This window comes from Carcharodon carcharias, chromosome 18, assembly GCF_017639515.1.
Source record: "Carcharodon carcharias isolate sCarCar2 chromosome 18, sCarCar2.pri, whole genome shotgun sequence".
Lineage (NCBI taxonomy): Eukaryota > Metazoa > Chordata > Chondrichthyes > Lamniformes > Lamnidae > Carcharodon > Carcharodon carcharias.
In genome coordinates, this window is record NC_054484.1 from 19,413,140 (window position 1) to 19,441,074 (window position 27,935).

Consider the following 27,935-nt stretch of genomic DNA (forward strand, 5'->3'; position numbering starts at 1 on the left):
TCCACCTCAAACGCCTCAACAATCACCCCAACCTCCTTTTCAAACTCCACCCCAACCGCTTTCACAATCACCCCAACCTCAACTCCAACCTCCTCCTCAAACTCTATCCCAACCACCTCAAAAATCCCCCCAACCCCAACCCAAACCTCCTCCTCAAACTCCACCCCAACCGCTTTCACAATCACCCCAACCTCAACCCCAACCTCCTCCTCAAACTCTATCCCACCTGCCTCAAAAATCACCCCAACCCCAACCCCAACCTCCTCCTCAAACTCCACCCTAACCGCCTCAACAATCACTCAAACATCCTCCTCAAACTCCATCCTAACCGCCTCAAAAATCACCCCAACCTCAACCCAAACCTCCTCCTCAAACCCCACTACAACTGCCTCAACAATCACTCAAACCTCAACACCATCCTCCTCCTCAACCTCCATCCCAACTGCCTCATTAATTACCCCAACCTCAACCCCAACATCCACCTCAAACTCCACCTCATCCACCTCAAGAATCATTCCAACCTCAACCCCAACCTCCTTTCCAAACTCCACTCTAACTACTTCAACAATCACCCCAACCTCCTCTTCAAACTCCACCCCAACCCCTTCCACAACCACCTCAAACTCCTCCTCAAACTCCACGCTAACCGTCTCAACAATCACCGCAACCTCAACCCCAACCTCCTCAACCTCCATCCCAACTGCCTCAGTAATCACCCCAAACTCAATCCCAACCTCCACCTCAAACTCCACCTCAACCACCTCAAGAATCATTCCAACCTCAACCCCAACCTCCTTTCCAAACTCCACTCTAACTACTTCAACAATCACCCCAACCTCCTCTTCAAACTCCACCCCAACCCCTTCCACAACCACCTCAAACTCCTCCTCAAACTCCACGCTAACCGTCTCAACAATCACCGCAACCTCAACCCCAACCTCCTCCTCAACCTCCATCCCAACCGCCTCATTAATTACCCCAACCTCAACCCCAACGTCCACCTCAAACTCCACCTCAACCACCTCAAGAATCACCCCAACCTCCTCCTCAAACTCCACTCCAACCTCTTCAACAATCACTCCAACCTCAACCCCAACCTCCTCCGCAAACTCCACCTCAACTACGTCAGCAATCGACCAATCTTCAACCACACCCTCCTCCTCAACCTCCATCACAACCGCCTCAGTAATCACTCCAACCTCAACCCTGAACTCCTCCTCAAACTCCACCCCAACTGCCTCAACAATCAGCCAAACGTCCTCCTCAAACTCCACCCCAACTGCCTCAACAATGTCCCAAATTTCCTCGTCAAACTCCACCCTAACCGCCTCAACAATCACTCCAACCTCAACCCCAACTTCTTCATCAAACTCCACCCTAACCACCTCAACAACCACTCCAACCTCAATCCCAACCTCCTCGTCAAACCCCACCCCAATCGCATCCACAATCACCCAAACCTCAACCCCAACCTCCTCTTCAAACTCCATCCCAACCACCTCAGTAATCACTCCAAACTCAACCCCCACCTCCTCTTCAAACTCCACACCAACAGCTTCCACAATCACCCCAACCTCAATCCCAACCTCCTCTTCAAGCTCCACCCTAACCGCCTCAACAATCACCCAAACCTCAACCCCATACTCCTCCTCAACCTCCATCTCAACTGTCTCAACACTCACCCAAACCTCAACTCCAAACTCCTCCACAAACTCCATCCCAACCGCCTCAGTAATCACCCCAACCTCAACGCCAAGCTCCTCCTCAAACTCCACCTCAACCGCCTCAACAATCACACCAACCTCAACACCAGACACCTCCTCAAACTCCACTCCAACCACCTCAGAAATCATCCCAACCTCAACACCAACCTCCTCTTCAAACTCCATCCCAACTGCCTCAGTAATCACCCCAAACTTAACCCCAAGCTCCTCTTCAAATTCCTCCCCAACTGCTTCCACAATCACCCCAACCTCAACCTCAACCTCCTCCTCAAACTCCACCCTAACTGCCTCAACAATCACACCAACCTCAACCCCAATTTCCTCCTCTACCTCCATCCCAACCGCCTCAACAATCACCCCAACCTCAACCCTAACCTCCTCTTCAAACTCCACCCTAACCGCCTCAACAATCATTCCAACCTCAATCCCAACCTCCTCTTCAAATTCCACCCCAACCTCTTCCACAATCACCTCAACCTCAACCTTCTCCTCAAACTCCACCCTAACCACCTCAAGAATCACTCCAACCTCAACCGCAAACTCCTCCCCAAACTCCACCTCAACCGCCTCAACAATGACCCCAACCTCAACCCGAACCTCCTCCACAAACTCCACCTCAACCGCCTCAACAATCACCCTAACCTCAACCCCAACCTCCTCCTCAACCTCCATCCCAACCACCTCAGTAATCACCCCAACATCAACCCCAACCTCCACATCAAACTCCACCTCATCTGCCTCAACAATCACCCCAACCTCCCTCTCAAACTCCACCCCAACAGCCTCAACAATCACCCAAATGTCCTCCTCAAACTCCACCTCCACCATCTCAACAATCACCCTAACCTCAATCCCAACCCCATCCTCAACCTCCATCCCAAGCGCCTCAGTATTCACCCCAACCTCAACTCCAATCTCCTCCTCAAACTCCACTTCAACCGCCTCAACAATCACCCCAACCTCAACCCCAACCTCCTCTTCAAACTCCACCCCAACAGCCTCAACAATCACCCAAACCTCCTCAAACTCCACCCTAACCACCTCAACAGTGTCTCCAACTTCAACCCCAACCTCCTCCTCAAACTCCAACCTCACTGCCTCAGCAATCATCCCAACCTCCTCCTCAAACTCCACCCTAACTGCCTCAACAATCACCCCAACCTCAATCCCAACCTCCTCCTCAAACCCCACCCTAACTGCCTCTGCAATCACCCCAACCTCAACCCCAAACTCCTCCTCAACATTCTCCCCAACTTCTACCCCAACCACCACACTAACTACCAACTCAACAACCACCTCAAACACAACATCTACCTCCGCTCCATCCACCACCCCAACGTCCACTTCAACCTCCATCTTAACCACCACCCCAACCACCATCACCCACTTCTCCACATCACTCACTACAGCCTGTGGTAAGTTGAATATTTTAATCCATAACCGTTCCATTATATAAGCATGTACCCCTCATCACAGAGAAAACTTTAATATAAAGAAGTTATTTTTTTCTGTCACATTCTTATTACTACTCAACACAGGTCCCATAACTCAATGGCCACTCCATATCACAGGGGAGAACTTTAGTTAAATGCATGAGATTTTGGACTTCACTGGAGCTTCATTTCACAGATGGATAACATTTATCAATTGTCTCTTTGCCTAGACAGGGAAATATGTTGTGGCATAGTTATATTTCTGAAATATTTAAGGATTAACAACTGTTATTTGTTTCATGGTAATTGCTATTTCCCAATGTCTCAGAACCAATCCATAAGATGGTAAGAATTATATTCCTATAGTGCTTTAGCACGTCTCTTGTATCTGTACTAGATGTTCTTCACATGCAGCAAATTGCTTTGAAGTGCATATAATGTTAATTGTAGACAGAGTAATTATTCTGTGCAAAGTAAGACACCACAAGCCGCAATGAGAAGAGTGATACTTGATTTTTTTGATCAGGCCATCAAACACATTCCTTTTCTTCTTGAAGTAGATTTTTGGGATATGTACCATCCACCTGAACCTCTGGATAAGACAGTTTAATTTCTGATGCAAAGACTGACTCCTCCAATGATCCAGCCCTCCCACAGCATTGCTCTGAAATGTGAGCCTAGCTTATGTGCTCAGTCTCTTCAGTGGCTCCAATGCTATTGATGATCCTAGTTGTCACGAACAGTGAATACAAATCATTGGGTTAAGGAATGGAAATCAATGCTGATCTATCTCTAGAGATCCCTGATTGAACATGTGCAAAGCAGATGAAGACAGGATTGGGTTGAGTGATGATTGCTCCTTCTGAAGCACCTAAACCATGAGGGTTATCTGTATCATAAGGTGCCCACTGACCATAGGTGGGTGTGATTGTGGCTTCTATTCCTGAGGGCGTCAGCATTTCCAGAAGAGAAGAAAGATCATTGGAAGAAACAAAATCAGAATGAGAGACCTTGAATCTCCTCCTATTGGCAGATTAAAGCAGTGTGATTTTAAAAGTTTTTTTTATTAATCCACTGCTCCTTCTTCCTCATTAGTCATATAAGAGAGAACAATGCTCATCATTGTCTGAGCACCTCAGGGCAGAGGGAAATTCAGTTCTTGTGCAGCTTTTAAAAGGCTGCAGCTCGTTACAGGCAGACCCTGTATTTCCAGCTCCAGCAGTTTTGGGTGTGGTTACAGCAATGAGGGCACCGAGGTTTCATAAGCATTTGTTGAGCTGTTGCAGACAGGACAAGGAGGAATCATCCCACGGACAATAGGGACGTAGAGTCCAAAAAGTGTGACACAGATTGCCTCTGCTATGTGATTACAGACAGTGAGAGGCCCCAAGTGCTGCCGCATAGTGCAGTGAAACTCCAACGTCTTCACAAGTTTGGCAAAAGTAGTTAAGAGTTAGACAGATTTTTGATCTACAATGCAGTGAAGATTTATGAAGACAGGCAGGAAAGTGGGGATAAGGCCACAATCAGATCAGCCATGATCTTATTGAATGCATGAGCAAAACCAGGGGTCCCAATGGCTCACTACTGCTCCTATTTTTTACCATGAAAGCATTCATGCTCTATCACTGATAGGAACATAGGAATGTAGGAACATATGAGTATGAGAAGGCCATTCAGCCCATCGAGCCTGCTCCACCATTCAAAAAGATCATGGATGATTATCTGCCTCTGTGCCATCTTTTCTTACTATCTCCATATTCCTTGATTTCATTTAGTATACAAAATTCAAACAGTTATTGTCTTAAATACACTCAATAATTGAGTTTCTACAGCCCTCTAGGGTACAGAATTCCAAAAATTCACTACTCTTTTGAGTAAAGAAAAGCTTCCTCATCTCAATATTAAATGGCCTGCCCTTTATTCTGAGACTGTGCCCCCTGGATCTAGACTTGCCAGCCAAGGGAAACACCCTATCTACATCTACCCTGCCAAGCCCTGTAAGAATGTTAAAAGCTTCAATGATATCACCCTTAATTCTTCAAAACTCCAGCGAATACAGGCCAATTAATCTTACCTTCGCTCACCTCTTGACCTCTCAGACTAAATGTATCGCTCTGAACCTCTCTCAGAATGTGGATGTCAATAGTATTCCATAATGGAAAAGGCGTCTATTGTCCTGGCCAATAGTTATGCATTCCCTTATGCTGTTTCAAAGATATTGTCAGGTTATTGTCCCATTGTTGTTCCTGGGGATCATGCTGTTATTGGAATATTTCCGACATTGCAATAGTGAGCTCTCTTCAAAAGTAATTCATTTTCCATGAAGCAATTTGAGGCATAAAATGCAGTTTGTAATTGTACGTTTCTTTCTTTCTGATGCTTCATAATAAATAATATATTCTTTTCAGCACCGCTGAGGTTCCTTCGTATTAATTTGATATCAGTGGAAAGTGAAGTAATCTCCATCACCTGGGAGACTAACAATGCATTCAAACAGCCTCATTTCAATGCCACAATCTCCGCGGGGAACTACATGGAGCGAATTCAAACTGAGAAACAAGCAGCAGAATTTAGTGGTTTACAGCCGGACGTTGAATATCAGATAATAATATCCACTACAACTTGTGGTCAGCAGCAGACAATTACAAGGAAGGTCAGGACAGGTATGTTTGATGAAACAGATTTTGCTTCCCCTTCTCATCACACATCCCTCCTGAACGTGAGCTGTGAAAATGGAGGACCGAACATTGGTTGAGGTAGCAAGTTTCCGGAACAACTCATTGTTTCTCTGGGACACTCAGGTAGCTCTGTGGTCTGAGCATTGGCTTTATTTAGTTCAGATTTCAGCAAAGCCTTCCACTTGTAATTTGAGAGTGAGCCTTTCTGTGCTCAAGCAGAGGGGAAGACAGGCTAGCATTTTAAATAGGGGGTGTTATCAACTTGAATGGTGGGGGGAGACCCTTGCCAGAATATTTGACTGGGAGTCAGAAGTTGTCCCCTATCTATTGGTCAGTTTTCGTTTATTCATTCAAGGGATGTGAGCATCGCTGGCTAGGCTAGCATTTATTGCCCAATCCTAATAGCCCTTGAGAAGGTAGTGGTGAGCTGCCTTCTTTAACCACTGCAGTCCATGTGGTGTAGGTACACCCATAGTGCTGTTAGAGAGGGAGTTCCCAGGATTTTGACTCAGCGACAATGAAGGAATGGCAATATATTTCCAAGTCAGGGTGGCGAGTGGCTTGGAGAGGAACTTCCAGGTGGTGGTGTTCCCATCTATCTGCTGCCCTTGTCCTCCTAGATGGTAGTGGCCATGGGTTTGGAAGGAGCCTTGATGAGTTCCTGCAGTGCACCTTGTAGATGGTACACACTGCTGCTACTGTGTGTTGGTGGCAGAGGGAGTGAACGTTTGTGGACGAATTACCAATCAAGTGGGCTGCTTTGTCCTAGACAGTGTCAAGCTTCTTGAGTGTTGTTTGGAGCTATACTCATCCAGGCAAGTGGGGAGTATTCCATCACACTCCTCATCTGTGCCTTGCAGATGGTGGACAAGTTTTAGGGAGTCAGGAGGTGAGTTACTCGGTGCAGGCTTCCTAGCCCCTGACCTGCTCTTGTAGCCACAGTATTTATATGGCTGCTCCAGTTCAGTTTCTGGTCAATGGCAACCCCCAGGATGTTGATAGTGGAGGTTCAGTGATGGTAATGCCATCGAATGTCAAGTGGTGATGGTTACTTCTCTCTTGTTGGAGATGGTCATTGCCTGGCACATATGTGGTGCAAAGGTTACTTGCCAAGCCTGTCTTGCTGCATTTGAACATGGACTGCTTCAGTGTCTGAGGTGTTGCGAATTTTGCTGAACATTGTGCAATCATCTGAGAACATCCTCACTTCTGGCTTTATGATGGAACAAAGGTCATTGATGAAGCAACTGAAGATGGTTGGGCCTAGGACACCACCCTGAGGAACTCCTACAGTGATGTCCTGGAAACGGGATGATTGACCTCCAACAACCATAACCATTTTCCTTTGTTGCTACATGTGACTCCAACCAGTAGAGAGTTTTCCTTTGATTCCATTAATTCCAGTTTTGCTAGGGCTCCTTGATGCCACACGAAGTCAATTGCTGCCTTGATGCCAAGGCCAGTCACGCTCACTTTGCCTCTGGAGTTCAGCTTTTTTGTCCATGTTTGAACCAAGGCTGCAATGAGGTCAGGAGCTGAGTGACCTTGCTGGACCCAAACTGAGCGTCAGTGAGCAGGTTATTCCAAAGCAAGCGCCATTTGATAGCACCGTTGATGACTCCTTCCATCAATTTGCTGATGATCAAGAGTAGCCTAAAAGCAAAATATTGCAGATGCTGGAAATCTGAAACAAAAACAGAAAATGCTAGAAAACCCAGCAGGTCTAACAGCAACTGTGGAGAGAGAAAAACAGGGTTAAAATTTCAAGTCCATATGACTTTTCTTCGGAGCTAAAGAGAAGTAAAAATGTGATGAAATTTATACTGTTTAAGGGGGGGGCGGCGGTGGAGCAGGTGAAGCTGGATAGAAGGTCAGCGATAGGTGGGGGCAAAGGAGAGATTGCCAAAGATGTCATGGACAAAAGGGCAAAGGGGTGTTAATGGTAGTGGTACTGGCTAAAGGAGGTGCTGATGGTGGCATTAAGGGCAGAAAGCAGAAAGATAATAGCAGGACAAGGGTAAGCACTGTGGAAAGAACAACATGAACAAGTGACTGATGGCCCTTGTGGGGGGTGTGGTGGAGGGAGGGGACGGTGATGGGAAAAAAGATTGAAACTAGGATAAAAGGTGGGGATAAAATATGACGACAGCTCCTCACACCCCGCTTCCTGTAAGGACTCCATCCCATTCTTTCAGTTCCTTCGCCTCCATCACATCTGTTCCGATGATGCTACCTTCAAAAACAGTTCCTCTGACATGTCCTCCTTCTTCCTTAACCGAGATTTCCCACCCACGGTGGTTGACAGGGCCCTCAACCGTGTCCAGCCCATCTCCCGCGCCTCTGCCCTCGTACCTTCCCCTCCCTCCCAGAACCATGATAGGGTCCCCCTTGTCCTCACTTATCACCCCATCAGCCTCTGCATTCAAAGGATCATCCTCCACCATTTCTGCCAACTCCAGAATGATGCCACCACCAAACAAATCTTTCCTTCACCACCCCCCCCCCCCACCCCCCCGTTGGCATTCCATAGGGATCATTCCCTCCGTGACACCCTGGTCCATTCCTCCATCAATCCCAACACCTTGGCCTGCTACAATGTTCCAGTGAAGCTCAACGCAAACTGGAGGAACAGCACCTCATCTTCTGATTAGGCACATTATAGCCTTCCAAAATTAACGTTGAGTTCAACAACTTCAGACCATGAACTCTCTCCTCCCTCCTCACCCCTTCTTTAGCCCCTTTTTTCAATATTCATTTTAATTTTTTAATTTTTATTTTCATCCACTTATTTTTATTTGCATTTATTTTCAGTTTTATCCTTTGTTTTATCCCTACCTTTTATCCGATTTTCAATCTTTTTTCCCACCACCATACCCTTCCTCCACCCCACCCCCAATAGGGCCATCAGTCACTTGTTCATGTTGCTCTTTCCAGAGGACTTACTCTCGTCCTGCTATTATCACATTCTGCTTTCTAATCTTAATGCCACCAACAGCATCTCCTTTAGCCAGTACTGTTAACACCCCTTTGTCCTTTTGTTCATGACATCTTTGGCAATCTATCCTTTGCCCCCACCTATCGCTGGCCTTCTGTCCAGCTTCACCCACTCCACCCACCGCCCCCCCCCCCCTTAAACAATATAAATTTAATCACATTTTTACTTCTCTTTAGCTCTGAAGAAGTCATACAGACCCAAAACGTTAACTCTGTTTCTTTCTCTCCACAGATGCTGTTAGACCTGCTGAGTTTTTCCAGGATTTTCCATTTTTCTATCGAGAGTAGACTGATGGGGCTACAATTGGTCTGGTTGGATTTGCCCTGCTTTTTGTGTACAGGACATATCTGGGCAATTTTCCACATTGCTGGGTACATGCCAGCTTAGCAAGAGGAACGGCAAGTTCTGGAGCTCAAGCCCTCAGTACTATTGCTGGAACATTATCAGGGTCCATACTCTTTGTGGTGTCAAGTGCCTTCAGCCATTTCTTGATATCATGTGAAATGAATCCAATGTGGAGTGAATCCAATCCAATCTTGGCTGAAGACTGGTATCTGTGATGCTGGGGACCTCCGGATGAGGCCGAAATGGATCACCCACTTGGCACTTCTAGCTGAAGATTGTTGCAAATGCTTCAGCCCCATCTTTTGCACGGATATGCTGGGCTCCCCCATCATTGAGAGTGGGGATATTTGTGGAGCCCCCTCCTCTAGTGAGTTGTTTAATTGTCCACTACCATTCATGATTGGATGTAGCAAGACTGCAGAGCTTAGCTCTGATCCATTGGTTGTAAAATCATATAGATCAGTCTATTGCTTGCATTTTATGCTTCTTGGCACATAAGTAGTCCTGTGTTGTAGCTTCACCAGGTTGACACCTAATTTTTAGGTATGCCTGGTACTGCTCCTGGCATGCCCTCCTGCACTTTCCGTTGAACCAGGGTTTATCCCCTGGCTTGGTGATAATGGGGATTATGCCAGAGGGCATTGAGACTGAATCATATTATTGTGGCTCTGGAGACACATGTAGGTAGTAGATTTCCTTCCTTGAAGGACATTAGTGAACCAGATGGGTTTTTACCACAATCGACACATGTTCATAATTAATTTCAGACATTTTATGGAACTAAAATTCTACCATTGGCTGTGGTGGGATTCGAACCCAAGGTTTTGGGATTATTAGCCCAGTTACAACACCACTATGCCACCATCTCTCACCTACTTAACCCATCCTGGAGCTGCTGTACTTCATGATCATACCCATTCTGCTCCATTTACACTTCTCTTGAGTTGATTTAATCTATGCACTGGTGTTTCAGGTTGGGTGAGCAGGCGAAACCCAGCAGGTTACTAAACTGCTCAGAACTCAAAGCGTTCCTGCTATTTCTTACATTAGCCTGCTAGAAATTTCTGGAATCCAACACTCCAATGGTGGAGGCCATATTTCCCTCATTACAAAATGGTTTGCATAAACATATGATCAACACATTTCACCTTGCTGGGATTGCTTTCTTGGAAGGATGTGAAGACAGGAATGTATAGGAACATTTTTCTGATCTACTGGTCCAGATTCACTGGGAAACCGAGGCGAGAGCCCAGAAGGTCCAAGTCACAATAGTCCCTATGTGATCTCCTGTATGATGCTATATGCAGGGGATGGTGAGATATGGGAAGTCATAAGTTCCCCTTAGAGATCCGAAGGAACACTCTTGCTCAGGAGACTCAGGTATAACTATAAGAACCTAATTTGCTGAGCCTCTTCTTGCCTTGTATCTGTTTATCCTTGAGTATCACTGGCACCAGATCAATGCGTAATTCTGAGACCCTGAGTTAAAATCGCACAAAGGACCCCAATCGTGTCACGGGTCTCCAACTTTAATATAGTCATCACACCTGTGACTGACTGTGGCAGGGGCCTCGGACTGTTTTCAAAACCTGAAGGTTAAAAACGCAGTGATCAGGAGACATGGCAAGAACTAGAGCAGTAAATACTTTACCATTATTTTAACTCCTCACTCGCTCTCTTCTCATTGGGTGTAAAAGGTTAATGTCTGTACTGCCAATTCAAAGTAGAACTGTAGCAACATATATAAATTTGCATTTTAGGTTTTACTCAAAAAGTAACATTCTTTTTCTCTTTCTGAAGTTGCCACGGTAGTGGAGGTGTCAACAAGGATTACAAATGTAGAGTTCACACCAGATCTGAAAAATGAAAACAGCCAGGAGTACAAAGACTTTGTAACGAATTTCATTGTTGAAGTAAGTCATTCATGTGTCGTGGGTAGTGGGTGGGGGTTGGGGGTGTGGGTATGGAAAAAAGTCACGGGAGTCAATAGATGGAAAGATGTGCTTGTTTTAGCAAAGATGAGAAAATGAGATGCTACCTTTTGCTGCTTGTGAGATTTCGAAGTATATGCTAAAGTGCCTTATTCCCCGTACAGAAGTCAGGTGTATGAATATGGCCAAGAGTTCTCAAAAACCACTATATTGCTCTATCTAATATCTTTCAAATTTTCCATTCGGGTAACAATATACACTGATAGCAATGGCTTTATCATGGGTAATCTGGAAGATCTTAACATTTGCCATCTAAACCTACCCATAGCCCACATTCTAATCAGATAATACAGGAAAACAAAACACAGGGAAATTGATTTTTTTTTCCTCTCGGAGAGTTGTGCGACTTTGGAACTCTCCGCCTCAGAAGGTGGTGGAGGTGGGGTCATTGGATATTTTTAAGGCAGAGGTAGATAGATTCTTGTTAGGCAAGGGAATCAGAAGTTACCGGGGATGGATGGGAATGTGGAAATTGAACCACAGGAAGATCAGACATGATCTTATTGAATGGTGGAGCAGGCTCGAAGGGCCAAATGGCCTGCTCCTGTTCCTATTTCTTTTGATTTTAGATTTTATTTTAGATTTCATTGCAAAAGAAAAATGTATCATTAGCTGGTCATGATTAATTTAAAAGGCAATGCAGAATCACAGCACTGACAGAATCACAGAATTATTGCAGCACAGAAGGAGGTCATTCAGTCCATCTTGTCTGTGCCAGCTCACCAAATGAGCAAAACGCCAAGGGGAGAATTTTCTCCCCGTCAGCTGGGCCAGTCTGGAGAGGGCGCGAGCAGGCGCGGAGCCAATTGCCGCCCGCAATCAGCTGCGCGCCGCCATTTTACGTGGGCAGGCCAATTAAGGCCCGCTGGGCGTGGCGCACACCTGGAAGTGCTGAGCACTTCCCGCCTGTGGATGAGGTTCCGTGAAAAATGTGAAGGCCGCCCGGGCTCTTCGCCTGCCCGCCCACCTTAAGGTTGGACGGGCAGCCCTGTCAATTTGTTTAATTGGATTACTAATGGCCTTAACAGACCTTTGACAGTTCGGCGAGTGCGCAGCCGACTCTGGTGCGCGCCTGCCAAACTGAAGGTCGGAATGACGCGCGGTGGTGTTGGGACCCACGCCTGACGTCACCACGTGTTATTTTACGTGTCGGTGTGCCGGGCCCATCCAAGACCCTGGGCCAAATGTCATTCCCCCTTCTTTTCCACATAAACCTGCACATTCTTCCCTTTCAAATAATAATCCAATTTCCTTTTGAATACCATGATTGAACCTGCCTCCACCATAATCTCAGGGAGCGCATTCCAGAAACTAACCATTCATGCATGAAAAAGTTTCTCCTCACGCCTTCATTGCTTCTTTTGCCAATTACCTTAAATCTGTGCCCTCCCCTTCTTGATCCTTCCACCAGTGGGCACAGTTTTTTCCCTATCTGCTCTGTCCAGCCCTCTTATGATTTGCTATATCGCTATCAAATCTTCTTCAACCTTCTCTTCTCCAAGGAAAATGAGACCCAGATTATCCAGTCTATCTATATAACTGAAGTTCGTCATTCCCAAAACCATTCTTGTGAATCTGCATTGTCTCGCTCATGCCTTCACATCTTTCCTAAAGAGTAGCTCCCAGGACTGGATGCAATACTCTTTTGAGGCTGAGCCAGTGGTTTATTTGAGTTTTACTTAACATCCTTGCCCTAGTGCTCTATGCCCCTATTAAAGGAGCCTAAAATACTCTATGCATTATGAAGAGTTCTCTCAACCCATCCGACCACCTTCAATGACTTATGCCCATATACATCCAGGCTTAGCTGCTCCTGTATCCACTTTAGAATTTTACCCTTTACTTGATATTATCTCTGATGTTCCTCCTGCCAAAATAAATTACTTCACACTTCTCTGCATTAAATGTCATCTGCCACTTGCCCACCCACTCCACCAACTTGACATTTTGAACTTTCACACTATCCCCCTTACACTTCACAATGCTTCCATGTTTTGTACCATCTGCAAATTATCAAATTGTGCCCTGTATATCAATGTCTAGGTCATTATTATATGTGGAAAAGCAAGAGTCCCACCATTGTCCCCTGGGGAACCCCACTGCAAACACATCAGTCTGACAAATGTCCATCAATCACCGCTCTCTGTTTCCTGTCACTCAGCCAATTTTTAAATTCATGTTGATGCTGTTCCTTTTTTCTACGAGCTCTAACTTTGTTCAAAAGTCTGTTGTATGACACTGTATGAAATGTATCTGTTTTCCCTTAAATAAATTCCATCTTACTTGTAGACTGTTGTACAGTATCAACAAACTCTCAACTTATCTACAAAAGCAAATTGAATTCACTCTGTATCTGCTGAGACTTCATTAGGCTCACCCATCTCTGTTTCAAAATGCCTGTTTTATACTTAACCCCTTTGATGCTTCAAACCTTGCGGTCTGAACATCTTTAGTTTAATTAAATTAGCCGCACATGCACATACACACGCCTGCTTTAATATCCCACAGTAATATTAGGAAAAGAAAATGATATTTCTTTTACACTCAACTTCACACTGAGAATACCTACATTGGAGAGACCAAACGTAAACTGGGCGACCGCTTTGCAGAACACCTGCGGTCTGTTCGCAAGAATGCCCAAACCTCCCTGTCGCTTGCCATTTTAACACTCCACCCTGCTCTCTTGCCCACATGTCTGTCCTTGGCCTGCTGCATTGTTCCAGTGGAGCCCAACGCAAACTGGAGGAACAGCACCTCATCTTCCGACTAGGCACTTTACAGCCTTCCGGACTGAATATTGAATTCAACAGCTTTAGATCTTGAGCTCCCTCCTCCATCCCCACCCCCTTTCTGTTTCTTCCCCCTTCCTTTTGTTTTTTCCAATAATTTATATAGATTTTTCTTTTCCCACCTATTTCCATTATTCTTAAATCTTTTATGCTCCCCCCCACCCCCACTAGAGCTATACCTTGAGTGCCCTACCATCCATTCTTAATTAGCACATTCATTTAGATAATATCACCAACTTCAACACCTCTGTGTTCTTTTGTTCTTTTGTCTGTGACATCTTTTGATTATCTGCTCCTATCTCTTCTTGCTTGTCCCTACAACCACATCACCCCCCTCCTCTTCTCTCCCCCCACCCAACCCCACCCCACCCCCACCACCTTAAACCAGCTGATATTTCACCCCTCTCCTTGGATTCACCCAGTTCTGCTGAAGGGTCATGAGGACTCGAAACGTCAACTCTTTTCTTCTCCGCCGATGCTGCCAGACCTGCTGAGTTTTTCCAGGTAATTCTGTTTTTGTTTTGGATTTCCAGCATCCGCAGTTTTTTGTTTTTTATACCTAAAAATGAGGTGTCAACCCGGTGAAGCTACAACGCAGGACTACTTGCGCACCAAACAGCATAAGCAACAAGTGATAGACAGAGCTAAGCAACCCCACAACCAACAGAGCAGATCTAAGCTCTGTAGTCCTGTCACATTTAGTCGTGAAATGGTGGTGGACAATTAAACAAATAACAGGAGGAGGCTCCACAAATATTCCCATCTTCAGTGATGGGGGAGCCCAGCACATTAGTGCAAAAGACAAGACGGAAGCATTTGCAAAAATCTTCAGCCGGAAGTACCAAGTGGATGATCCATCTCAGCCTCCTCCTGAGGTCTTCAGCATCACAGGTGCCAATTTGATTCACTCCATGTGACATCAAGAAACATCTGAAGGCACTGGACACTGCGAAGGCTATGGGCCCTGACAATATTCCTGAAATAGTACTGAAGACATGTGCTCCAGAACTAGCTGCACCCCTAGCCAAGCTGTTTCAGTACAGGTACAATACTGGCATCTACCCAGCTATGTGGAAAACTGTCCAAGTCTGTCTCGTCCACAAAAGCTGGACAAATCCAACTCGGCCAATTACCACCCCATCAGTCTACTCTCCAGCATCAGTATAGTGATGGAAGGGGTCATCAATGGTGCTATCAAGTTGCAATAACCTGCTCCATGATGCTCAGTTTGGGTTCTGCAAGGGCCACTCAGCTCCTGACCTTATTACAGCCTTGGTTCAAACATGGATAAAAGAGATGAATCCAGAGGTGAGGTGAGAGTAACTGCTCTTGACATCAAGGCAGCATCCGACCGAGTGTGACATCAATGGGACCTAGCAAAACAAGAGTCAATGGAAATTGGGAGCAAACTGTCCACTGGTCGGAGTCATACCTAGCACAAAGGGAGATGGTTGTGATTGTTGGAGGTCAGTCATCTCAGTTCCAGGACATCACCGCAGGAGTTCCGCATGGTAGAGTTCTGGGACCAACCATCTTCAGCTGCTTTATCAATGACCTTTCTTCCATAATAATGTCAGAAGTGGGGATGTTTGCTGATGATTGTACAATGTTCAGCACCATTCACAACTCCTCAGATACTGAAACATTCCATGTCCATATGTAGTAAGATCTGGACAACAATCAGGCTTGGGCGATAAGTAGCAAGTAACATTCATGCCATACAAGTGGCAGACAATGACCATCTCCAACAAGTGAGAGTCCAATCATCTCCCTTTGACGTTCAATGGCATTACCATTGCTGAAAGCCCCACTAACAACATCCTGGGGGGTTACCATTGATCAGAAACTGAACTGGGTCAGCCATATAAATACTGTGGATTCAAGAGGAGGGCATGGGCTGGGAATTCTGTGGAGAATAACTCACCAAAGCCTGTCCACTATCTACAAGCTGCAAGTTAGGCATGTGATGGAATAATTTCCACTTGCCTGGATAAGTGCAGGCTCCAACAACACTCAAGAATATTGATGAAATAAGAGACATGTCTAAGCTTTTTTGTCCTGCACTCATCAGGACATTCACAAAAATATCAATATAAGGGGAAAACAACAATTCATACTGCATGTGAAGAGAGTGCAAGACAAAAAGCTTAGACATGTCTCTTTTTTCAGCAATGCTCAAATTCTGTATTACCAAATGATTATTTGAACATTCAAGAAGCTCGACATCATCCAGGACAAAGCAACCTGCTGAATTGGCTCCCCATCCACCATCTTCATTATCCACTCCCTCTAACACTAATGCACAGAGGCAGCAGTGCCTCCAAAATGTACTCCAGCAACTCACCAAGGAACCTTCGTAAGCAGCTTCCAAACCTGTGACCTCTACCACCTAGAAGGACAAAGGGAGCAGATGCATGGGAACAGCACCACCTGTACATTCACCTGCAAGCCACACACATTCCTGACATGGAATTATATTGTTGTTCCTTCACTATCACTGGGTGAAAACCTTGGAATTCCCTCCCTAACAGCACTGTGGGTGTATCTGCACCACATGGACTGTAGTGATTCAAGATTCAACAAGGCAGCTCACCAACACCTTCTCAAAGGCAATTAGAGATGGACAGCAAAAATGTTGAATAAAAAGAACTCAAGAATCAATCCAACTCAGCCCTAAAAACATTCTAGGTCTGCACGGTTCTCTGGGGAAGGGAATTCCACAGACTAATGACCCTCTGAGAGAAATAAATTCTCCTCATCTCCATCTTAAATGGAAGACCCCGTATTTTGAAACTGTGTCCCTTAATTCTAATCTCTCCCATAAGGGGAAAACATCCTCTTAGCAGCTACCCTGCCAAGTCCCGTCAGAATTTTAGATGTTTCAATAAGGTCACCTCTTATTCTTCTTAACTCCAATGGATACAGGCGTAACCTGTTCAACCTTTCCTCATAAGATAACCAATTCATACTGGAAATCAGTCGAGTAAACCTTCTCTGAACTGCCTTCAATGCAATTATTCCCTTTCTTAAGTAAGGACACCAAAACTGTATACTGTACCCCCCAGTGTCATCTCACCTTCACCCTGTACAACTGTAGCAAACTCCACTATTTTTATATTCCATTCCCCTTGCAAAAAACGCCAACATCCCATTTGCCTTCCTGATCAATTGCTGTACCTGCATATTAACTATTTATGATTCATGTCATGGGACATCCTGATCCCTTTGCATCGCAGAGTATTGAAATCTCTCTCCATTCAAATAATACACTGCTTTTCTAGTCTTCCTGCCAAAATGAACAAGTTCACATTTTCCCGCATTATACTCCATCTGCCCACTCACTTAACCTATCTATGTCCTTTTTCAGGCTACTTATGTCCCCTTCACAACTTACTTATCTTTGTTTCACCAGCAAACTTAGCTATGACATTTTTGGTCCATTCATCTAAGTCATTGATAAAGATTGTAAATAGTTGAGGCCCCAACACTGATCCCTGTGGCACTGCACTAGTCACAGCTTGCTAATCAGGAAATGACCTATTTATACCTAATCTCTTCCTGTTAGCTAAACAATCCTCTATCCATGCTAATGTGTTACCTTCTACACCATGAAATTTTATTGTCTGCTGTAAACTTTGATGTGGCACCTTAACAAAAGTGACTTTTGGAAATCCAAGTACACCCACATCTACAGGTTCCCCTTTATCCATGTTGCTTGTTACTTTCTCAAAGAACACTCATAAATTAGTCCAACAAAATTCCCCTTTCACAAAAACCAGGTTGACTTTGTCTGATCGCATTAAGATTTTCTAAGCTCCCTGCCATAACCTCATTAGAAATAGATTCTAGTATTTTCCCTATGACAGATGTTAGGCTGACTGGCCTGTAGTTTCCTGTTTCCTGTGTCCCTCCTTTCTTGAACAGGGGAGTTATATTTCCCATTTTCTAATGTGATCGGATCTTTCCAGAACATAAGGTGCTTTGGAAAATAATAACCAATGTATCTATCACCTCAGCAGCCTCTACTTTCAAGACCATGCTGGTCATTGGGGTCCAGGGCACTTGTTAGCCTTTAGTTCTAATAGTTTTCTGAGTATCCTTCCCTTGGTGATTGTAACTGTTTTAAATCTGTCCCTCCCTTTCACCTTTTGATTATCAAGTATTCTTGGGATGTTTGTTGTGCCTCTGACGGTGAAGACAGACACAAAATGCCCGTTTAACATTACCTCCATTTCCTTGTTTCCCAGTATAATTCCCCAGTTTCACCTCCAGGACCTAAGGGACCAATGCTCACTTTAGCACTTCAGTTACTCTTTTGCCTTTTAAATACTTTTAGAAACTCTTGCTATCTGTTTTATATTTCTAGCTAGTTTCCTCTCATACTAATTTCTCCCACCTCATTGCTTTCGCACTCATTTTTTTTCTGTTTTTTTTTAATCTGTCCAATTACTCTAACCCACCAATAAACTTCACAGAAGTGTACGCTTGCTCTTTCAATTTGATACCATCTTTAACTTTCTTAATTATCCACAGATGGTGCTGAACATCTTTCTTTCTCACTGGAATATATCTTTGCTGAGAATTATGAAATATCCTCCTAAACATCTGCTGCTGCAAGTCTACTGTCCCACCCTTTAACCTACTTCCCCCGCTCACTTCACACAATGAATCATAGTAGTTCTTGTTTTATATGCAGACACACCAGCCACTTTGGGAACAACAGGATCTAATCCTAAACAATGAGATGATTAACCATTTAATTTGGCCTATTCTTTCTGTGAGAAGGAGAACTAGTACCAAATGATCCTAGTTGGCTATTAAGAGAAGTTCCCTACTCGTATCCACATATGATTGAGGGCTGGATGTGGGTAGCCTTGCCTTAATGAAATGTGTAATATGAAGAGCCTTTTAGCCACACAGACGTTCTGTGGAAAAAACAATTAGAAATATCTCTGAAATAGGTTTCTGTTTCCTTCATTTCAGTTGACAAAAGGATTTAGTGCCACTGTCCAGGCTTTAATCAAGAGTGGAAGAATGACTATTACTGTCACATCTATTGAACAAGGGAGTGTGGTTGTTCAATTTTCTGTAGCAACATCAACAAACGTGACTGTCCCTCTAACCAATATCAAAAAATCGGTTGTTGATTCTTTAAAGAACAGTACAACGTTCGATGTAGACCTACAAAACACGACCATTTCAGGTAAGGAATTCCACAGTAAGCATTTCAATCACTGACCTCAGAGGCCTTGGGAATGTTCTGGAAGAATTGAGGAAAGGCCAAAGAAGAGCCTGTGCTAATAATGCTAATAATTTAAAATGAACAGAAGGGAGAGAAAGCTGAATCATAAAGTAGATAGATGATTCCAAACTTGGCTTTTCAAAGTTTGAAGTGTTCAAGAAGAAAGGAAGACTGAGGACTGGGTAGAGCTCCACAATTTTGGGATGCCTGGCAAAGCATATATTATAGACGGTGATGATCCGATAAGGTTTGATTCCATCAGTTGACTTTATAGCGGGAAGAACGAGCATGTCAGACCTGAATAATGTTTAGTTTGGTGGCCAATGCTGACATTACTTTGATATTATTGATATTGGGAGTCAACTGTGGCTCAGTTGGTAGCACTCTCACCTATGAGTCATATTTAAAAAGGGAGGTAGAGAGAAAACAGGGAATTATAGACCAGTCAGTCTGACATCGGTAGTGGGGAAAATTCTAGAGCCCATGGGAAAAGATTTGATAGCTGAGCACTTGGAAAACAGTGGCAGAATCGGACAGAGTCAGCATGGATTTACGAAAGGGAAATCATGCCTGACAAACCTACTAGAATTTTTTGAGGATGAGAGGGAGCCAGTGAATGTGGTTTATTTGGACTTTCAAAAGGGTTTTGACAAAGTCCCACATAAGAGATTATTGTGTAAAATTAAAGTGCATGGTATTGGGGGTAGTGTATTGAGATGGATAGAAAACTGGTTGGCAGACAGGAAACAAAAAGCAGGAATAAACGGATCTTTTTCCGAATGGCAGGCAGTGACTAGTGGGATACCGCAGGGACCCCAGCTATTCACAATATATATTAATGATTTAGGTGAGGGAACTAAATGTAATATCTCCAAATTTGCAGATGACACAAAGCTGGGTGGGAGGATGAGCTGTGAGGAGGATGCAGAGATGCTTCAGTGTGATTTGGACAAGCTGAGTGAGTGGGCAAATGCATGACAGATGCAGTATAATGCGGATAAATGTGAGGTTATCCACTTTGGTAACAAAAACAGGAAGGCAGATTATTATCTGAATGGTTATAAATTGAGAGAGGGGAATGTGCAATGAGACCTGGGTGTCCTCGTACAGCAGTCACTGAAGGTCAGCATGCAGGTGCAGCAGGCGGTAAAGAAGACAAATGGTATGTTGGCCTTCATAGTGAGAGAATTCGAGTACAGGAGCAGGTATGTCTTGCTGCAATTGTACAGGGCCTTGGTGAGACCACACCTGGAATATTGTGTGCAGTTTTGGTCTCCTTATCTGAGCAAGAGGTTCTTGCTCTAGAGGGAGTGCAGCGAAGGTTTACCAGACTGATTCTTGGGATGGCAGAACTGACATATGAGGAGAGATTGAGTCAGTTAGGATTATATTTGCTAGAGTTCAGAAGAAATGAGGGGAGATCTCATAGAAACCTATAAAATTCTAACAGGACTAGACAGGGTGGATACAGGAAGGATGTTCCCGATGGTGGGGGATTCCAGAACCAGGGGTCACAGACTGAGGATACGGGATAGACCATTTAGGACTGAGATGAGGAGAAATTTCTTCACCCAGAGAGTGGCGAGCCTGTGGAATTTACTACCACAGAAAGTAGTTGAGGCCAAAACAGTGTATGTTTTCAAGAAGGAGTTAGATATAGTTCTTGGGGTGAAAGGGATCAAAGGATATGGGGAGAAAGCGGGAGCAGGCTATTGAGTTGGATCATCAGCCATGATCATAATGAATGGCGTAGCAGGCTCGAAGGGCCGAATGGCCTAGTCCTGCTCCTATTTTCTATGTTTCTATGTTTTTATGGGTCACAAGCTTCCAGCTTTAAGTCCCACTTGAGGGCTTGAGCAGAAAAACCCACACTGACACTGCAGTGCAATACTGAGGGAGCACTGCTTTGTTCGATGTGCTACGTTTCAGATGAGATGTCAAACCAAGTTCACATTTGCCTTCTCTTGTGGATGAAAGGATTCCATGGCACTATCTTGTAGACAAGAAGAGCATCATCCCTGGTGTTCTGATCAATACTTATCTCTCAATCGACATCACAAAAACAGATTGCCTGGTCATTAGAACATTGCGGTTTATAGGAATTTGCCATGTGCATGTTGGCTGCCACATTTTTTACATTACAACAGCGATTACGCTTCAAAAGCACTTTGGGACATCCAATGGTTTTAAAAGACACTGTATAAAGACAAGTCATTCATTTTTATTATCAAAGCAAAGAAATCAAAACATTTTGACTTTATCATGATTAGGCTTTTAGTTGACTACTTCAAAATAAACTTCAGTTGAAGTCTATGTTCTAGGGCCCAGTGAAAAAATATTAAAAAGTGTAAAATCTTAATCTGTTGGCATGCTGTTGTGTATCCAACTGATTAATTTGCACTATCTATAGATGCCACATGCAGGAAAAAAAACCTGGTGGGATTAAAGTGACCTCAGAAACTGAGCGGAAGGGTTTTCTTCTGAATTCTATTTTCAACAGAAGTCAAGGAAAGATCATTGTGAATAAAGCAAAATTGCAATCGTAATTCAGTTGGAATAAGCAAATACCCACCAGACTGACAAAGTCACTAAGCAACCAAAGGAAATCTTCCTCCAAATGACCTTAACCCTGATTCCAGAAAGACATAGTACGAATTTTTCCATTTCCTACACCATTCATCCTTATGGCAACTCCCAATGTGATTCCCAATTTAATTCCAGTTTGTGTCACGTTATGAGCAGTTCTATGCTTTAGGTTTGTATCTTTTGGAAGCTAGATTTTAAGTCCTCATGCTTATTTCATTCAGGACTCCTGCAAGCAGAAGAGAATGTAGACCTTTATTCTTTATGACTGGCTTTAAAGTGACTGCATTATCCAGCTCATGTCACATGGTCCATCTACACTGTTTTGAGATTTTTCTGCATTAATTGTTACTCATCATTAGGAGGTGACATTTCTATTGGAATAAAGTGAGGAATGAGGGGTCAAATGAAACTCCATACTTATCAGTTCTTCAAATACTTCCAAGCTGGTTAAATTCACATTAAAGCAGTGTTCTAACACAGATCTTCCCTTTTCATTACAGACAGAGACAGCTGCCAGCCTGGGCTGAATGATTGTTCAGGTAATGGAACTTGTATAAGACTGAACGCAACCTACACCTGTCAATGTAACGCTGGGTTCAGAGATAAAAGCCCCAGTGTACCTGGAAGGATATGTGAAGGTAAGACATTTCCTGGGTTCAGTATTGCTTTAAATCATTGGGTATAGTAACCTTTACTTTGATTGTGTTGATCTAATTCTTGTTTCAGATGTTGACGAGTGTCAGATTGGGAACAACACATGCTCTGATTTAGCAGTCTGCACGAATACGCCAGGAAATTTCTCTTGTAGCTGTTTCCAGGGGATTGTAGATACCAATCCAGCAAACCCAGGAACACAGTGCAGAGGTAAAGATTTGAACAGTTTAAAACAGGAGTGGTGAGATATGAAAGAATGTGAAAATGTTCCAACATGAATCTTGGTGACATAACTATGTGAACGCTTTACATGCTTACATTACGTTCATCTTAGTGCCATTTTAAAGCTCTTTTTTAAATTCATTCACAGGATATGGGCATCACTGGCTAGGCCAGCATTTATTGTCCATCCCTAATTGCCCTTGAGAACTTGGTGGTGATTAATGACTTATTTAAACAAATAGAGGAACGTCAAGAGGAATGTTGTAAAGTCATTGAGTTTTTCAGGCAGAAGGAGGCCAGTCAGCCTCCTGGTTTTTCTCCAATTAGCCCCGTTGGCCTGCCCTTTCCCCATAACATTTTTTCATTTTACATTTTTTCTTTTCAATTATATAATTAGTTCCCTCTTAAATGTGACTTTTTAATCTGTTTCCACCATCCCTTTATTCAGTGCATTCCAGATCATAACAACTTGAATTGAGGCCTACCTGGTGTTTGGTAAAGGTTTAGACGAACTCCCTTGCTTTTATGCAGTATGCCTCTTCCTTTAAAGTAATGTGTCTGCTTTATTAATGGCTTTATCAATTTCAAATATTTCTGTAAGTGAGTCTCGAGGTTCCCGCCCCTCTTCTTTTTAAAAATATACATTTGGTCACTGACCCATTCACCAGTGGAAACAATTTCTCCTCATTTACTTCAACAACCAGTCACAAGTGTTCATCAGTCTGCGCACCTACAGCGGATCTGAGCAGAAGACAAAAAAACACTCCTCCTAACTTTGAACACCTGTATTAAATTTCCCAATTAACATTCCCCCATCTAAGGCACATAACCCTAGCTTCAATGTGTCCATGTATAATTAAAATCTTTCATTCCATGGCTTCATTCCAATAAAGCTCATCTACACCGGTTCCAAGACCTTCGTGTCATCTGCTAACATCAGCAGATGTTAATTTCCAGCCTTCCATTTCTATTGGTGATTACTGTGTATATATTAGTTACAAGGAGAAAGTTTAAAGAGAAATCCGTATTCCACAAATGCTCCTAGGCAAGAATTTCTCGCTACATTTCACTAAAATGCATAATGGTGATGTGAATATGGGATGCTACACTTCAGCATTTCAGCACTATAGAGGTTCATTGCGATATTGGTAGCTGACACCAACCCACTGACTAGGATGTGAGTTGCTCACAGGTTCTTTCCAAAATAATGCTAATCTTTCAATGTGAGCACTTATAAATGGCAGGAAAGGTTTTGACAGGGTGGATGTGGAAAGGATGTTTCCTCTTGCCGGAGAATCTAGAACTAGGGGATCACTGTTTAAAAATAAGAGGTCGCCTATTTGAGGCAGAGATGTAGAGAGCTTTTTTCTCTCAGAGGGTAAGGAGTCTTTTGGGACTCTCTTCCTGAAGTGGCAGTGGAAGCAGAGTCTTTGAACATTTTTAAGGCAGAGCTGGATAGATTCTTGATATGCAAAGTAGTGAAAAGCTGTCGGGGGTAGGTGGGAACGTGGACTTGAGGTCACAATCAGATCAGCCATGATCTTGTTGAATGGCAGAGCAGGCTTGACGGGCCTAGTGGCCTACTCCTGCTCCTAATTCATATGTTCGTATTCAAAATCATGAGGAGCCTGGACAGGGGATAGGGAGGGGGTTGTTCCCATTGGCGGAGGGATCGGGAACTGGAGTGCACAGATTTGGGGTAGTTGGTAAAGGAAGCAAGGGTGATATGAGAAGGGATTTATTCGCAGTGGATGTTTGGGTTCTTGAGTGCGCTGACTGGGAGCGTGGTGGAGGCAAGTTCAATCAAGACATTCGGTAAGGAAATATAGTGCAGGGTTATATGGAGAAGGTAGGAAAATGGTACGAGGTGAAATGCTCATTCGGAGAGCCAATGCAGACATGATGGGCTGAATGGCCTCCTTCTGTACTGTAACAATTCTGTGATACTGAAATTATGTCAAGCAGGGCATCATATTGGCCATTTATTCTTTGTTTTTTGAGTTTTCTTTGCACTTTTCTCTTGACATCTTAAGGCTGTTGCCTCCTTACAAACACTTATCCCAGATCCCTCAGCTTACACTCTCACTGATCTTCCCGCCCAGAGCTTGAGACTAATCTATTTTTCATTCTTTCATGGAATGTGAGTGTCGCTGGCTAGGCCAGTCTTTGCCCTCATTCCTAGTTGCCCTTGTGAAGGTGAAGGTGAGCTGCCTTCTTGAACCACTGGAGTCCATGTAGTGCAGATACACTCACAGACCTGGTACAAAGGGAGTTCCAGGATTTTGACGCAGTGACAGTGAAGGAACGGCGATATATTTCTGAGTCAGGATGGTGTGTGGCTTAGAGGGGAACATGCAGGTGGTGTGGTTCTCATGCATCTGCTGCTCTTGTACATCTAGGTGGTAGAGGTCACGATTTTGGAAAGCGCTGTCAAAGGAGACTTGGCTAGTTCCTACAGTGCATTTTGTAGGTGGTATACACTGCCGTCTCTGTGCGTCATTGGTGGAGGAGTGGATGATGAAGGTGGCGGGTGGGGTGCCAGTGAAGCAGGTTGCTTTGTCCTGGATGATGTCAAGCTTCTTGAGTATTGTTTGAGCTGCACTCATCCAAGCAAGAGGGGAGTATTCCATCACACTCCTGATTTGTTCCTAGTAGATGGTGGACAGGCTTTGGGGAGTCAGGTAGTTAGTGGTCACAAGATTCTTAGCCTCTGACCTGCTGTTGGCAGCGACAGTATTTATATGGCTGATACATTTAATTTTCAGGTCCAGGATGTTAACCTTGCCCATCTCCTCCCCATAAAACTCACACCTGTGAGTGTTGACCCTGTGTACTGCAGCAGATCAATCGAACATAGAAACATACAAATTAGGAAGTGGAATAGGTCCTTTGGTCCTTGAGCCTGCTCCACCATTCAATAAGATCATGGTCGATCTGATTATAACCTCAACTCCACATTCCCACCTACCCCAATAACCTTTCACCCTCTTACTTATCGAGAATCTATCTAGCTCTACCTTAAAAATATTCAAAGACCCTGTTTCCACCACCTTTTGAGGATGAATGTTCCAAAGACTCACTACCCTCTGACAGAAAAAGTTTCTTCATCACCCCTCTCCATGTCTCCCTCCAGAGTGTCCGTTCACTTGTAAATCTTGCAATCCATGAGTTTATTGTGGATAATCAAAGTTGACATCAACATTGTGACCCTGACAGAAACCTGGCTGGGCAGTGATGACACCTTCCCCCTAAACAAAGCCTTCCCAGTTGGCTATACCTTCCACCACTTGCCCTGTCAACACTTCTTGTGGTAATGGTTTGGTCAGTCTCATTGTCCCTTTGGTACTTCTCCTTTGAACACCTGGTCTTGTTCCACCCGTCTCACCCCTCTCACTTAAAATTCAGATTCACCACCCAAGTACCAAAAAATGTTTTCTCACTCAGTTATCTTCACTGCTTTCCTCCCTCAGCCTCCACGCCAAATGACTTCTCATCTTCAGTGATTTCAATCTCCAACTTACAGCATCATGTTCACTGTCCTCCGGGTTTACTGTCCTCTTATCCTCTCTTAATCACATCCTCCATGAAAACTCCCCAGCCCCTCTTGATGCCACTCCCTTGCCCTTGCCATTTCCTTCACCATATCAATTGTAGAGAAGGTCACTTCCAGGATCATTTCCACATATCATTCTCTACCCAAAGCCTCCTCCCTCTCCTAACCCTGCTTCTTCTCTGTCAGATCCTGGTAAAAACTGCTGCCAATTCATTGCCAACTATACTTTTAAATCCCAACTGCCTCACCTTTGGCCCACTGTTTGCCGCAACATTTGTCTGGCGACTGACCTTCTCAACTGTATCCTCAGCTCCACCTTTGTTGGCACAGTCACAATTAAAATTATTACTCCCTCCCTCACTCACGCTGTAACCCCAGTATGGCTATCATCCCTGTTCCTTTAAGTCCGAATGATGAGGATGACTGGTTTAGCTATTCACTGCCACTATCTGACTAAACACTGTATGGTGATGCTTTTGTCTGCCAAAGCTGCTTACTATTACAGCATCATCATAGATTATAAAGATATTGCACTGATTCTTTCCTCTACTACAAACTACCTCCTGAAGCCCTTCTCCCCATCCCCTCTAGCTTCACCTCCAACAAATACGAGGAGATCATGAACTTCTTTGTCACTAACATTGAGACTATTGTGTCAGCTGTCTCTGTCATTTCTTTCCATTTACCTAACTCACTGGGCAAAACTTCCTCTAAAGCTCCCCCTCCCTAGCCTTGAACTCACATTGTTCTTCAATTTCTCTCCTATCCCCCTCAAACCCTCGACAACCTCATAGAAACAAAAAAAAAATACAGCACGGAAGGAGCCCATTCTGCTCATCATGAGCATTAGGCCTCCCTCCTGCTCCCTCGACCCTATTCCCACAAAACTGGTGACCATCCGATTTCTTTCCTGATTCCCATATTCGCTGATACTTCCTATTTTAGTTGTTATTACAAATGATTCTCTTTCTTCAGGTACTGACACTCTCTTTTTCAAATCTCAGGTCATAACCCCTCCCTTTAAAGAAAACAACCATTAACCCCTCTATTCCTGCAAACTACTTTCCATCTCCAACTTCTCTTTCCTCTTGTCCGTGAACATGTTGTCACTTCCTAAACCTGTGTCCATCTTTTCTGGAATTTGAATACTTATCAAAGTCACAACTAGCAGCATATGTGAGTGTGACAATGACAACATATCGCTCCTTGTTCTTTTTCACCTCTCTGCATCTTTTGACATGGTTGACTACACCATCCTCCTTCAAAGCCTGTCCACCATTGTCCAGCTGGATGTGACTTTTCCCATCTGGGTCCATTCTTATCTGTCTAATCATATCCAGAGTATCACTTACAATGGTCTCTCCTTCTGCCCCCACACCATATCCACTGGTGCCCCCCAAGGATCAATCCTTTCTCATCTGCTTGCTATCCTTTGGCGACATCTTCTGGAAATGCAATGTCGGTTTCTAGAAGTATGCTTGATGAAGCCAAGCTCTACCTCACCACTACCTATCTTGACCCCTTCACTGTCTCTAAATTGTCTAATATCCAGTATTGGATGAGCAGAAATCTCCTCTAATTAAATATTGAGAATAATGAAGCCACTGTCTTCCTCAAATATGGAGTTGATAACTAGGCAACTGAAACCACTGTCTTCGGTCCCCTAGCTATCGACTCCATCCCTCATCCTGGCAAATATCTGAGGCTGACGTGGTATGTG

General features: G+C 44.1%; 1 protein-coding gene across 1 annotated transcript in view; it reads left to right on the forward strand.

Annotated features, from left to right (window-relative positions):
* Window positions 1–465: 465 nt before the first annotated feature.
* Window positions 466–27,935, forward strand: part of LOC121290414 (uncharacterized threonine-rich GPI-anchored glycoprotein PJ4664.02-like) — a gene marked incomplete at its 5' end in the record, with an annotated part of 42,407 nt that continues 14,937 nt past the window's right edge. Inside the window, 6 exons of the mRNA XM_041210854.1 lie at window positions 466–3,139; window positions 5,569–5,823; window positions 10,979–11,091; window positions 18,942–19,161; window positions 22,287–22,424; window positions 22,513–22,650. Of these exons, the coding sequence (XP_041066788.1) occupies window positions 466–3,139; window positions 5,569–5,823; window positions 10,979–11,091; window positions 18,942–19,161; window positions 22,287–22,424; window positions 22,513–22,650 (3,538 nt within the window). The remainder of the gene's footprint in view (window positions 3,140–5,568; window positions 5,824–10,978; window positions 11,092–18,941; window positions 19,162–22,286; window positions 22,425–22,512; window positions 22,651–27,935) is intronic.